Genomic DNA, 14,448 nt, shown 5'->3' on the forward strand with positions numbered 1-14,448 from the left:
AGTTTTGGTCTGCATTTCGTGTCAGAGCTGTAAGAAACTCGGGAGGCTGTCCCCTGTAAGTGTAAATGAACCCAATGAGGGCCAGACCTGGGTATGTAATGGCTGAGCTGCGGGATGCAACGGGAGGTTTCTTTCAGTACTGAAGGATAATGAAGGATAGCAGATTGATCTGCTTATGTGAACCACGTCAAAGGGAATCCTTTCAATATGGGGGCGATTTTTAATCCCAGGGGTTGTCCTACCCATCACCAATTTCCCCGTGTATTTTTTTTTTGTATGCATTGTCCTGTCTTCTTGTTTCATCAGCAGCGCATCTCCCAAACCCATAACCCACATCTCAATGCCACCAATTGGCATTTCTGGCTGCACGGGTGGCCCGACACGACCCCTGGCTGTGACTCCCATTCCCACCCCACTTCAGGCCGCGTAGTGACAGCCCCGCCACCACCGGGCTCAGGGAGAGGGGGCAGCATCCTTGGGCTGGACCCGAGCCGGGGAGGAGCGGGGGGGCTCCGCGCTCCTCTTTGTTCCCTCCCCGGGCGGCTGCCGGAGTGGGAGGGGACCCCACTCGGGGGAGGGGACCCCACCCGTGGGAGGGGAGGGAAAGAACGGAGGGGAGGAGAAGGAGGGGAGGAGAGAAGGAGGAGAGGAGAAGGAAGGGAGGGGAGAGAAAGGAGGGGAGGGGACCCCACCCGCATCCCGCTCGCCGCGCACAGCGCAGCGCAGGGCCCCGGGCGCGGTGCTCCCGGTGCTCCCGGAGCCCCCCCGGAGCCCCCCCGAGCCCCCCACCCCAGCCGCGGTGCCGGGCGCTGCCCCCCGGCGGCTTGGCGGAGCAGGTAGGGAGGATGGAGGCCGCCTTGCTGAAGCCGGCGATGATGGCGGAGGTGAAAGGGAGCGGCTCCGGCCCGGCCGTCAGCGCCGAGCTGGAGGTGAAGAAGCTGCAGGAGCTGGTGAGGAAGCTGGAGAAGCAAAACGAGCAGCTCCGCAGCCGAGCCGCCGCCGCCGCCGCCACCCCCGGCCCGCACCTGCTGCTGGCCCCCGGGGGGCTGCGCCCCTCCAGCCCCCCCGTGCCGCCCTGCGTGCCCAGCCCGGCGCCCCCCCCTACTCTGCAGGAGCCCCTCGCTTATTTCAAGCCCTCTCCCGGCGGCGGGGGGCAAGAAGACAGCGCCCCGGGGGCTGCCACAGTGCTGGACGAGGTGGCGGTGCTGGAGCTGGAGGATGGATGCTGCGGGCAGGACGAGGATACGTGGTACGTGCGGCTCGCCCCGCGGCACGGCATGGCACGGCACGGCTCGGCACGGCTCTGTGCCACCCCCCGGGCACCGCTGTGGCCCCCCGAGGTGCTCCCGGCACGGGTGGGGGGCAGCGGGAGCGGGGCGGCACGGAGGGGTCGCTGCCCCCCGGTCTGCGCATCTTTAACCCCTGGGGATGCGGGGATCGCCTGGTTTTGTGTCTCAGCCCGGTTTCGGGCTCCGGTTTACATAAGGAATGAAAATCGAGAGGTCCGTTATCAGGGCAGCGCTGCATCCCCGTCCTAAAGCCCCGGCCCGATTGTCGCAGATCTTCAGGGAGCTGGGAGGGCTTTTGTCTTTTAGGCACTGATCTAAAGGCTTGTTTGTGCGTCTCGTGTAGTTCCAGGACGCATGGCGGTGTGCTAGTGCGTTAGTGCCCAGAATGAAGCAGAAACGAACGGCAAATAATAAAGCCGAAAATAAAAATTCATAGATTTCATAGATTCCTACAGTATGCGGGCTGGAAGGGACCCACAGGGATCATCGAGTCCAACTCCTGCGTCCCTAAAGGACGACCCATGTGTCTGATTGTCCAAACGCTCTCAGATGCTTTGACCTAGAGGAACGATTCCTTGAAAACAAGCGGAAGGGGTCATTACAGACTAAAGATATCAATGCATTTAAAAGTCTGGCGCCTCAAAACTCGCCTCAGCAAAGCATGCAGACATCTTAGCAACTATCCACATCCTGCAGAATTACTATGGAAATCATGCTATGTAACCATGTCAAGCATATGCCCGATTCTGTTAAAGTGTCAGTAATAAAATGTGTATTATCCATATTCAAATACCTGTTTCAATTGTCTATCAATGCTTCAAGATAGCTTTTAGAATGGTTACAGTATTTAAATAGAGCAGAAGTTTACGTCAGCTTAGAATAAAATACAGTGTAATGTAGCTGAGATGTATATAAACATCCTTATTTTGGCACTAGAGATAGGATTTAATAATTAGTCCAAACACCATAAATATTTCTTCAGTGTTGGTTATGTGTAATTCACAGTATGAAATAATGCTGTGCTTCAGTTTTTGAAAACTGCTTTTTCCAATTAAGAGTCATCCAAAAATTGAATAGAAATTCTGCCAGTGATGCTTCATTGTGTGCACTATTGGTTGTTCAGGGCTGCTTGGGATTTTTGGACCTGCCTTGAATCTGCGTATCTGAATACTCAGTCCTGTAACCCATTGCTTATGACAAATGAGCAGTAATGATTAAACTTTCTTTCACACTAAGTGCTGTAGAATGTCAAATTGGTGTGAACCAGTCATGTTAAACAAAATGTTGTTCCCGCTTATTTATATTTCAGGGCTGTACAAAGTCATCATTATTTTATGTGCCTCAACAGAGTGATGATCTTGATCGAGGTCCTATTTTATTTGCACCCTGGAAGCAATCCTAAATGTTTCCTTGAGGTTAAAACTTATCAACATGTCATGGATGTATGTGTCTGTGGGAAGAATTAGATAACTTATTCTGCTAAGAGTGAGTTGTTTTAGCTGCTCAGCATTTTTTGTTCAAGGCTGAATCTCCATCAATGTCCATCAATGGTCAGCTGTGTGATGTCAGCTGCTTGGGGCTTTTTGTAATATAAATCTTCAAAGCAAACTGATATCTGGAAAGCTAAAGACCACTGTGTATCCTAGTTGTTGATTTATTAATTTTAGACCTCTTTTTTTTTTTTTTTTCTTTTTTTCTTAACTGCAGTTACAAAAAACTAGGACTAGCATCATTGCAGACAAAAACTTTTTGATTTTCAGCTTTTTAGATATCTGATTGTTGAGAATTCATTACTCAGATGTTTAGGTTTTGAAACAGTTCCTCAAGTCAGCAGGAGAGTTCAAAGCATTTTTGTCTTTTTTTTTTTTTTTCATTTCTGTTTTTCTCAGGATAATTTTTTTAAATGTGTAGCCAAGCACGGCAAGGAAGCAAGGGGAAATGAGTCCTCTCCTCAGAGAAATTCAGCAGTTGAACTCAGCTGGAATTGCCAAAGGAGATACTGATTGTAGAGAGATTTATTCATTGTGAGCTGGACAGGGAGTGCTGATTCACTTCACATAAATAAGACACTGAGCAGACATGGGAGAAGAGTTACGCTCAGGGTTGGGTAGCTGTTGAACCAAAACCCTAAAGGTGAAAGACTGAAAGTGGGCACCCGAGAGGTTCAATCGTTTTATTGCTGTCGTTGTCTTGCCTTTTTCACCCCGTGTTTGGATGCCAAATTCCTTAACAGTTTGTGGAGTGTTTTGGTGCCAAAAACCTAAGACTGTCTGCAGTCACATTAATCAGAAGTGGTAAGGCCAAGGAGCTGAAAGCCATCTTTGGTGGCTAATAATAGTTTACATCCTGGGAGATTTGTGTTCTCCCAGGTGAGCTGACGCACTAATCTGTGAAGACAGAAGCAGCAGCACAGATTCCAGCTTCAAGAATTTACCCGTGCAATCCGCTTTGATACCTGGCTTCCTAATGTGCTTGACCATCTGATTAGTTGCCTGCTGTAGTCTGAGAATAACACATATGTACTAGTTCTTGCATAGTTGTTTTTTTTTTTTTTTTTTTTTTTTTCCCTTTACAGGAGTTGAATATCAAAATGAGGTTTTCATTGTTTCTCAATAGATGTTTTCTAATCTTAAAATGACTGCTGTACAAATAGGAGAAGATAGTGTGTATAAAAATTACATTATAACCAGCATCCTGACAAGTTGATCAAATCGTAGATAAAATTATGAAGTGGGTGACAATGAAATTGTGATTCAAATGTAAATTCAAATGCTGAAATTATCTAATCTCCAGTAAAGATAAATACAGAAGGGAAAAATGGTAGCTTCTTTAGAGTACCTAATGCATTTGAACTTTGGGCCGTGCTGAAATTCTGACGGTGGTAATAATGTGTTGCAAGATTTTTAGAAGATGTCTAATAGAACCTAGATTTGAAGTTCTGGACCTGTACAGTTTGTAATTTGTCACCTAGTTTTCTGAGGAGGCAAGAAAACGAGTGAAAGAGTGTAAAGTTTTATTCTGGAATGTATTTTGTTATTAGTGTATTGCAGATTTGCACTGTTATAAATCATTAGAGAGCAGAAAGCTGAGAAAACAAAAGTAAACTTTAAAGTATTGCTTATCTTGCTGACATTTGTGTGTATTTTGGTTAAGGTTGTATGTCTTGCCTACCAAGACTCTTACCCTTCAAGAAAAATCACTGAGCCCTCTGCAGTGGTGCAGACGTGTTCTGGATCATCCAAGTCCTGAGATAGAGGCTGCAAAACGTTCCCTATGCTTTAGATTGGAACAAGGTAATCCTATTCTTTGAATTTCTCTGCTAGTAAGTTGACATTTTTGGCCTAGCATTTGACTAGTGTTCAGTGTTCAGCAAGCTCCAGAAGTGGCCAACATGCAGTTTTCTCATGTATTCCTCCACTCCAAGGATGCTAATATTTTTTTTATTTTTTTTTTTCTGGTGATGTAGGTTTAAAAGTATTCTCCTTCTAATTCTTTTCTTCTGCTGCAAAACTCCCACTTTTTATATTTGATATTTTTCATATGTTTCTTAAAATAGGATTTATTGGGCTCTTTGCAAGAAAACTTTGATGCTAACTTTACTACTGGTCTGGCATTGGGATTTGTAAAACAGTGCTTTTGGTTTTATGCAAAACCAAAATTATCAAGATGCAATACATTTTTAAGGGCATTTTTATCCACATGTAATAAAATTATCAGGACTTTGTTAAGTACAGGACAGACAAAGAGAATCTATAACTTGATTGCTTGCACTGCTTTGTTGGTAGACTTGAGTATTGGGATAAATCAGATTGCTGTTCAGTGCCAGTGAATTTAGCTGTATCTCAGTGTGCTGAATTTTGTTCTAATTAAGTATCAGCCACCATTATTTTTACTCTTTTACCATATAGTATTCTCTTAACCTTGTAATAAGTGTTGTTGAAGAAAGTGATTAAGATAGGAATTAAGGTTTATAAGTCACTAGGAAAGAAAACATAAATGAACAGTATAGGAAGATGACAGGAGAAGGAAATAAAGCCAATGGCAATATGAGCATATGGTTGTATAAGTCAGCTACAGCCCTTGTTAAAAGAGATTGAGCAGGTACCTTTATGCTTTGGAGGATAAAGGAAGTTGTGGTTAGTCTCATCCAAAAACAGGCATTTAACTGAATCAGTCTCTGAAGGTATCTGCCTCTTTGCTTTGACTATGAAAGACCCCACAACACTTACTGTCCTAGCAATATGCAGTTGAGCTCATTTGCCTATAGTTAGGTAGGTGAAACTGAGGTCCACATGTTGGTTATCATCCCACCTAACTTTAGGGTGGAATTTGGCTCCTGATTCAGACCACTGAGATCATGTCTGCAGTGTGAACTGGATGCCTGTGCTTGCAATCAGTGCAAGTCTTGTCCAGAGTCAGAAGAAGCTGGGGAACTGCTCAAGGGATATGGTGTAGGTGTTGACCCAAGGATGAAAGCAGTGATTCTCTTGAGTCCATTGATGGTAATGGGTGCTTGGCACCCACCTGAAGACACATCTTTGTCATGCAGGGTGTCCCAGTCTGGAGCTGAATCCCAGTGTAGAGTCTACTTTCCCATTGACTCCTGTAGGCATTTAGCACCATTCAAGATGCCCTCAGTTGCATCTGGATGACTCAGGAAGGATACAGACCTTCCATAGGTTCTGTGCCTTTTCTGCTACTCTTTTGGCCTCCCAAAAGCATCTTGATACAGGCCTGTGCATCTAAGTACAGGCAACTGAATCAAATCCATGCTGTGAAGGTAGAAACAATACAGAGGAATGCATGACCTGTTTTTCCCTTCCAATGTATTATTTTAAATTTAATAGACAATAAAGGCATTAGAAAGGCAATTTTATTGTTTGGAATTTAAATCACTATATGGTTATCAGTATAATTTCTAAGTAGAAGTCACAGTGAGTGACATTTGTTCCATAGACATATTGACTATGGGTCACTTTGATCTCTTATGTTTTAGTCATTGTTGTGGCATCATGAATTTCCTGGACTTTGCAGAAAGTTTCTCAGAAATTACATGCCATGTGTAAAACCCATTATGGGAGCAGTATGTTCAAGGAGGGAATGGACTCATGTTTCTACTGCAGCAATTCTATGGTAAAATTGTTTTAACTAATATTGACTTAATATTAACTTGAGAGCAGGAGGGGGACTATTTGTGAGGTAGTCTAGTGATAGGACAAGGAGTAATGGTTTTAAACTAAAAAAGGACAGATTCAAGTTAGATTTTAAGAAGACATATTTTAGTATGAGAGTGGTGAAACAATGGACCAGGTTGCCCAGAGAAGCTGATACCCCATCTCTGAAAGTGTTCAAGGCCAGGCTGGATGGGGCTTTGAGCAACCTGGTCTGGTGGAAGATGTCCACACCCATGGCAGGGGGTTGGAGCCAGGTGAGCTTTAAGATCCCTTCTAACCCAAGCCATTTTGTGATTCTATGATTCCAGTAGTTCAGTTATTATTGCTTGTACCTTTACAAATAGTGTGGGTTAAGAAAACATCATCTTTCTTACTCTAACATTGTAGAAGTTGGTTTCACATTATTTATTTCTTTTCCGGTTTTGAAACCAAATATGAGATTGTTTTAAGAATCTATTAATTCCATTTTAAAGTACAACAAACTTTCTCCAATCTGACCTTCCTGTTCTTTTATTTTGCTGTTCACTCTGTCAGTAAACATATACATGCATGTATAAATACATACATGTAATTTTATTCTATTTTTAACAAGTGACTCAATAAGAATAGCATTCTTATTTTCTGGTACTAAAGTTTCAAACTTCATACTTGTGAGTTGAACAGTGTTTTCTCCCTTTAGCCATATGCACTGAAAGGGTATTTTAGAGGGATTTTGAAATCTAGTCATGCCTCTTCTGTTTGGCACAGAGTCAATAGTAACACTGATGTACGTGAGAAATATTAAAAATGTAGTGAAAAAACATTTATAATGTACTAGTCTGTGCTTCCTGAGATGTTTTATAGGTAGAATTCGATTAGTAATTTTGTCCATGATGCATCAGCAAAAAATTAATCTGGTTTAGATTCTCATAGCTCTTTAAGCACTATAGTGCACATAGAAATAAAAAGCAGTAAAAATTGATTTTTGTCTGCAAGGTCAGTATATCTGAATGACTACATGCAGAGAAAAGAGCTGTGAACCAAAAAAAGGTAAAATTTTGTGAGGCTGTTTTTCTGGGTTTTAACTAATACATGTTCCCTACTTGCAACTTGTAAATCTGTGCTCATTTATTCCTGCTCATGTAAGTTTTCCTTATTGCATTACATTCTGATCTTCATATAAATATTAATTTGTTTTGTGAACTATCCCAAATTAAGTTATCTCATAACAAGACTAAAGGTCTTGTGGGAGACTTATGTCAAAGCAATCCTAGGTGATAAAATAATAAAATGACTACTTGATTTTTCAGGCTCAAGAGTCACTTGGATCATGCTTTTCACCTTGCTGTGCTTACCAACCTGTTTCTTTTCTAGTGAAAAAAAAGTGTTTTATGTGTTTCATTGTGGAAATAAGATTTCATGTTGGAATAAATCTTAAGCATAAGCACCGGGCATAAGCACGGTGGTGGTATCCTGCAGGTGGTTCTTCTGTGAAGCACTGTGACAAGCTTCTCATCATTCCTCTGGTCTACCAATAAGTAGTTAAAGCTTATATCTAGTTTATAATAAACTAGGTTTATTACAAGCCCTACTTCTGTGGACTGAGCATGCTAGCTCTAAGGAGGATGAAAGTTAAATGTAACCTCATATGATAAGATCTTTGCTTGGAATTTTTCCTGTTTTTCATGAGCAATTTGTGATGAGGTATTGTTATTTTTATTTTTATGTTTATTTTATTTTTTTAATGGCCTGACCTGGGTCACTTTTTTCTTTTTAGCCTTCCTCATTCATGTTTTCTGTGAAACTTTTCTGGTTTGTTTTGTTTACTGCAGCTCTCTGTGCAAAATCAATTCCCTGTCACTCATTTTTTAGTATTGCTTTCTATCTTGTTTCCTGAGATTCATTCATATCAGCCGGGTCACATAATAGTCTTAAAGCTGTGGTGGAGCTTCTATATTTTCTTGGTAATACTTGGGGATGCTGGGAGATGTCAGTGTTAAGTCCAGTGAGAAGAGAGATGTGGTATGTAAACTTCCTAGATGCTGCAGGTTGGTATAACTCCTCCAAAATCGATGAAATGATGTTGATTTACACCCTGGCTGAAACTACACTACGTAGCTTTGCTTCTGTAAACTGCTGTCGAGCAGCCGGATGGATAAACTGAGGAGTTAAGAGGCTTAGCAAGGAGTCAGTCTGTAGGAGCTCAGCTTTTATGCAGAGCTTCAAAGCATATCTCATCCAGTTCAGCCTGCCAGACAGAAAACCTCACTTCCTTGGAGAATATGAAACACTGGTTAGATTCAGAGTTTGCCTTGGATGAATTTTCATTCAGAAATGAAATTAATTTATATCCTTAAGGTTAAACTATTATTCGTTTAATAAAGTAAATAACATATTTCAAGATGGATGTCATTTTGTTGTCCATGGATGTTGTAAAACAGATCCACTGTCAGTTCTTCCTTTGTTTATGATTTTACAAAACCCAAGAACCCAAGAACCTCATCAGTGAAATTTTAGCCTTTATTGTGCTGGATCCCAATGTCACATCAATTAAGTTTGATGTCCAAACAAATAACAAACCTGCAAGAAAAATGGAGTGGGGTGGAGGAATATGTAATTCAGCAGAACTATATTCTCTTTACCTGTAAAAAGTCTTAGCTGATAGGGCCCCAGAGAGACTGTTTCACCTGGATGAGAAACTTTGTGCTTACACAGAACTGGGCCGTGTTCTGTCCTGTTCACCTAATTCTCTTTTCGCTTCCCAGGGGTTCATCTTGAAGTCATTTAGTTTGACATCTTTAAGATATAAAATACATCTTTAAGATATAAAATACATCAGCTACTAAAAATTGCAGTCATAAGGAACTTTTACACTGTGCTCTGTTAACAGCAGAATCAAACAGGAGATACTATAAATGGAAAAAAGCTTATATTGTGTATTGAGTTGAATCCAGTGGTGGTTTTGAACTGCAAGGTTTTATTGTTTGTTTGGTTTTTTTTGATGTGCATTGATGCATCACACATGTATGTTATGGCATTCAGGACTGGATTAAGAAGATCTAATACAGCTTTCTTGTCCTTATTTTTCATATGTAATGGAGATTAAAATTTTACATACAATGGTTTTGGGGTAGCAAATGATAATGTCCTGAAGCTTGCAAATGATAGGATTGTTATTTCCATCATAAATAATACAATTTCTAATGCTCTAGAATGAATGAAAGAACTGGTAAGACCAATTCAGTTCCTCTCTGTATGCGATTCTGATAACAAAACGTGCTGGGTATCTGTAATTCCTGTCAGCATCTCAGTACTTTTGGGGAGATACGACATTGACTAGGAAAAGATGTATAGCTGTCTTTCCCCACAATGCAAGTTTAGTGCTCAGAGCACACATATACATTTGTAAGAATTATTTCCTGTTAGATTTCATTTGTTTGAAATAACCCCTTGTAACACCTGTATAATTCCAAGCAGTTCTTAGAGGTTTTGCAAGTGCTGCTGTCACTGGATTTTCTAACACAGTTGCTGAAGATGGTTTGTATATTTCAATTGGGAAAAATTCATTTTTTGTATTCTACTTGGAAGCGTGTGCTTGCTTTTCAAATACAGTATTTCTCTTCTGCACTGGAATGTTTCTACTCTGCACTTCAAGATAGAAGTGCTTGGTTAAAAATTCTTATGACAACAAACGCATAGAAGATCAGACACTTCATTCACAGTGCAGATATCCCTTGTCTTTTTAATATGGCTCTTAGATATGACATCTACTTTTTATTAAACTATAATAAGCATGCTACTTAAGAATTTATTTTCATATTTGGGAATTGACTGTTATGTGACTTATAATTAAATACTTTCTTAGAAATGAGTTCTAGTTGTCATTATAATTATGTGAAAATGCAGAATTTGCAATCTGAAGTCCATAATTTAAAGGTTTGTAGAGTAGTTATGTTAGGTATTACCTCCGTAGAGAAGATATCTGTCTCATTTTAGAATGCTGTAAGGTAGCATAAGTCTAAAAACAATAGTAGTAGCATCATCCTTGACAGTTATCCTAAAAATACAGGCACTATTATTGTTATCCAGTGGATTACTAATCGCTGTTTTTGTTTCCAAGGTATAAAACTGCTTTCCCAGGTAGAATTTAAAAACAAAACTAGTTTTTATTAATGGGCACAGATACACTTAGTGATTCATCCTCTGAGGATAATTTTTCTGCGGGAAAGAGAATATTTTCAAAACTAGACTGTTCTGGAAGCTGTCATATAATTTTTCTCCTGATAGCCTGTGTATCTTGCTCACTGTTTGCTAGTCCCCAAATGATCATTATAGCTTTTATATTATTCTCATTATCTTTCACTGCAAGTTTTTGATATCTACAGAAGAGAACTGGAAATAACATTTCAGGATGTAGATGAGCCTCCCCCATGTGGTATATAGAGGTAGCACTACTTCTTTATAAAGATATTGTTTATTTCTTTTCTTCAAAAAAGAAATAAACAGGGAGCACTTTGTTTCTTGTCTTTGTAGCATTGCATCTTTTGTTCAGATTCTTCTGTGCCATGATGTCTATCTTCTGAGAGCTGTTTTACTTCTAGAATATAGTCCACAGGCTTGTAAATATGACATATAGTCTTTGTTCTTGGTAGCTCAACTCGTATTTTAATATATTAGAAAGAAGTTGATTGTCTTCACTTTCTTTACCAAGTGTTCCACATCCAGTATATCTGTTTTCACGTTTTATGGATATACAACATATAGACCAGTAATTAGTTTTTAACTGGGCTTTGTGCAAATGTTCTTGTAATACAGTAAAACTTTCTGACACCGACACTGGAATATAGTCAGTAAGTTTTGATCTGAATATTAGTGAGGAGTGGGCATTCACAAATCATAGAATCATAGAATATCCTGAGTTGGAAGAGATCCATGGAGTCCTGCATCCAAGTCATTTATGAAAAATGCAGGGCTTAAATTGGAGTCCTGCAGAACCCCACTAGATTTGTTTGATCTTTTTAATTTTTCAAGATGGGTTGTTAGTTTGAATGTTAGAGACATTGTGTTTTACAAAAAAATAACATTCCTGAGTTTTCAAAGCCATGAAAAGATATGTGTCAGAAACAGAAGTGGTGTTTAGACTGTCATCTCTTAGGGATGGGGGCTGTAATGTATCATATCCTTCAGGAGTAGCTTGTATAATGTAATACCAGTTTCATTGGACTCCGGGAAACATCACAGTAGAAGGCCTTAGTAAAAGAGAAATAGGCAAGCACTTATAGGCAAGCACTAAATATGACAGGATAAAGTGATGGAGGGAGTCATTGTTTCTCCGTGGTGTCATCAAGTTTCTTTTTGTCATTTCTGCTTCATGTATTGTAGTGTATTCAACATTAAAAGTGTCTCACAATTGTTTCTTAACTTACTTTGAAATAGTGGGTTTGAAATGCTTCACTGTAATTACAAATTAATCTTTATTTATAAATAAAAAAGTCTCTTTGTGAGGAGGCACGTATGTTTTTGTGTTGGACTTATTCCAAGAAAAAGATATTGTTATTTTTGGTATATGTGGGCGCTGATAAGTTTGAAATTATTACTTTGATGAAACAAATGTGTTTTGTTTTTTTTTTTTTTTTTTTTTTTTTTTTTTTTTAGTGAATAGCTGGAAAAGCGTCTTAAACTTTGCTGTCTAAGCTCATTTCTGTTTATTGTGGACCTGACTAGTTCTGGGGGTGGAAATGCTTAAAAAGATACTGTAGAGTGCTTTTTATCCCACAGAGTAAGGCTTGGGAAGAAAGTGTAATAATTGTGTTGATGGTGTTTCTGTAACTTGTGTGCTTTTGACTATTCTGTTTTGTGCTATTCTCATGCTTTCTCTGTCGTACTGTACTCTTTGTTGATAGTGTTATACTCCTCTCTCTTTCCTGTGTTACTTCTTTGCAAGAAGCAAGTATTGCCTCTTTGTTAAACGTCTGTTCAGTTCTCACTGCAGTGTAGGTACCTACGGGAAGTACTGACAAGGCAAAATTTGCTTAGGGTGTCCCTGGAGAGGTGTCTGAAATTTTTTTAGAAGAGCCTAAACTTAGCAACATGCTCTAAATTAGTGCCAGGAGGAGACAGTCTTTCTCTTGGGAGTCTGAAGAGAGTAGTCTCTCTAAAAATTGTCATTACAGAAGTCCTGACCCCACAGACAATAATAATGATGACAATGGTATCTATATCAAATATCTATATGTCATTTTACTCATTTTTCTAGAAGTGGCTATCTTGTTAGTGCTTCTAAGTGTGATGCTAGATTGGTCTTGAACCTTAATTCTACAGTAGGATGTATATTCCTGATACTTTCCTGTTACATTTATCAGTCACTTAAACCTGTATCAGAATTTTCTTAATCCCAGTATTGTGGTTTTTGACCTATTTGGATGAAAGCCATATTTTACAATATCTTTTATTTTTTGAAGGATTTTATATCTTTTCTCTGCTTTGAGTAAAAGTGTTAACACTTTCTCATAATAACCTTGTCATTGTGACACCTGCTCTGTGTATCCAAAAAGCACAGGGCTCCTGGAGGGTAGTGCTGCTTTTAACCTTGATTTGAGTCTAACTTTTAGCTTTTCTGCTCTGATGTGGTATAGGCAGTGGCTATGCTTGTGCAAAGAAAAAGAAGTGTGACATCTTGGAAGAGAGTGTTAGATTCAGAAATGTAGCTAGAGAGTGTCCCTTGCAAAACCCTCCTGCCAAAGGTTTAAAATGTAAATAAAGGCATCAGGTAGACATAGTTGTAGGGGAAACTGTAATGTTGCATTTAAGGCTGTTTCTTGGATGTAGGGGAGATTTGGGACTTACCCATAGTGTTAGAAAAAACATAGAGTTAATGCTTGAATTATTTGATCTTTTTCACTTTGTGATATGATAAAGTTATATCCTTATGAACACATATATTTGGGTTCCATCTGGTATGTAATTATTATCCTACACTGTTAAGAGAAGGGTGTGAAATTGTCATTCTATGAGTCTGTTGTTTACAGAACAGGCTCCTTACCTGTTATCCTTACCTCCATTGGAGATGGTGGGCTCTATTTGAAAGAAATGAGTCAGCGTGCAAAAGAAAAAGAATTCTATATGCTATCAAAATTTTAAATTTAGGAAATTCAAATTAGCTATATTTTTCTTGCAGCCAGTAGTTCTTCTGAGAAAAAAAAAAATTAAATCTGTTTGACTTGGATTTTAATTGCTGTTAGTGTGTCTGCTTAACAGTATAGTATATGTCTGCTTGGAACTGTCTTCTATCCTATGTGGCAGGTGGAAATGAAATTCTCTCATTAATAGAGAGGAACCCTAGGCCCTTCTCTGAAGTAGTATGCTAACTGCTCAGACATAGTCTTTTTGCTTTTCCTCTAGTCCAATGAATAGACTAAAGGAGTAGGAGAGCTTCAACAGAAGATCATGAAAGCTCCTTGTGTTTATACAGTTTGCCGTAATTCCTACATATCTGTGAAGAGTTTTAGTTGATGTGATTTTCTTGTTGTTGCTGGAATGGCTCTTTCATTACTGTCTCCTCCATTCCTTTATTCAGCACCTGAGACTCAAGCTGCAGAAAGGGAGCCTGTCCAGCAAAATGTTGTGTGACTGCTGTGGTTGCAATGACTTTTGTACTGAATTCACAGGAAGAGAACCATGATTGCACTGACAATTGTAGATCTACCAGTACAAAGACACAAAGACTCAAGAGATCACAAAGCAGCTGTTGTTCTCTAGGGTTGAAAACATTTCCAAAAGAGTACTATCATTGAGCATTTTAAACTGCTTCTGGCTGAGTAAACTGGACCCATCTAATGTACAGTTGTTAGAGATTAGAGAGACTTTATTTCTGCACAAAAAAGCCCTATCAGGTTAGCTGGTTTTGAAATCAGGCCTCCTTCTCAGACTGGACTTAAGAATTTAGATGGCACCTGTCATTTTTTGCTATGTAGAAAGCAGATTGCTGACAAGATGAAAGCCTCTGA

At 39.7% G+C, this 14,448-nt stretch overlaps 1 protein-coding gene across 2 annotated transcripts in view; it reads left to right on the forward strand.

Moving 5' to 3' along the window:
• The first annotated feature begins 765 nt into the window (after nucleotides 1-765).
• The window catches only part of SLAIN1 (SLAIN motif family member 1), a 48,712-nt gene continuing 35,029 nt past the window's right edge, over nucleotides 766-14,448 (forward strand). For both annotated transcript variants that reach the window (XM_084521685.1, XM_084521686.1), the window contains exons 1-2: nucleotides 766-1,249; nucleotides 4,443-4,582. In XM_084521685.1, coding sequence (XP_084377811.1) covers nucleotides 846-1,249; nucleotides 4,443-4,582 — 544 coding nt within the window. In that variant the 5' untranslated portion in view covers nucleotides 766-845. The remainder of the gene's footprint in view (nucleotides 1,250-4,442; nucleotides 4,583-14,448) is intronic.

The sequence above is a fragment of the Aythya ferina genome (genome assembly GCF_964211825.1).
Source record: "Aythya ferina genome assembly, chromosome: 1".
Lineage (NCBI taxonomy): Eukaryota > Metazoa > Chordata > Aves > Anseriformes > Anatidae > Aythya > Aythya ferina.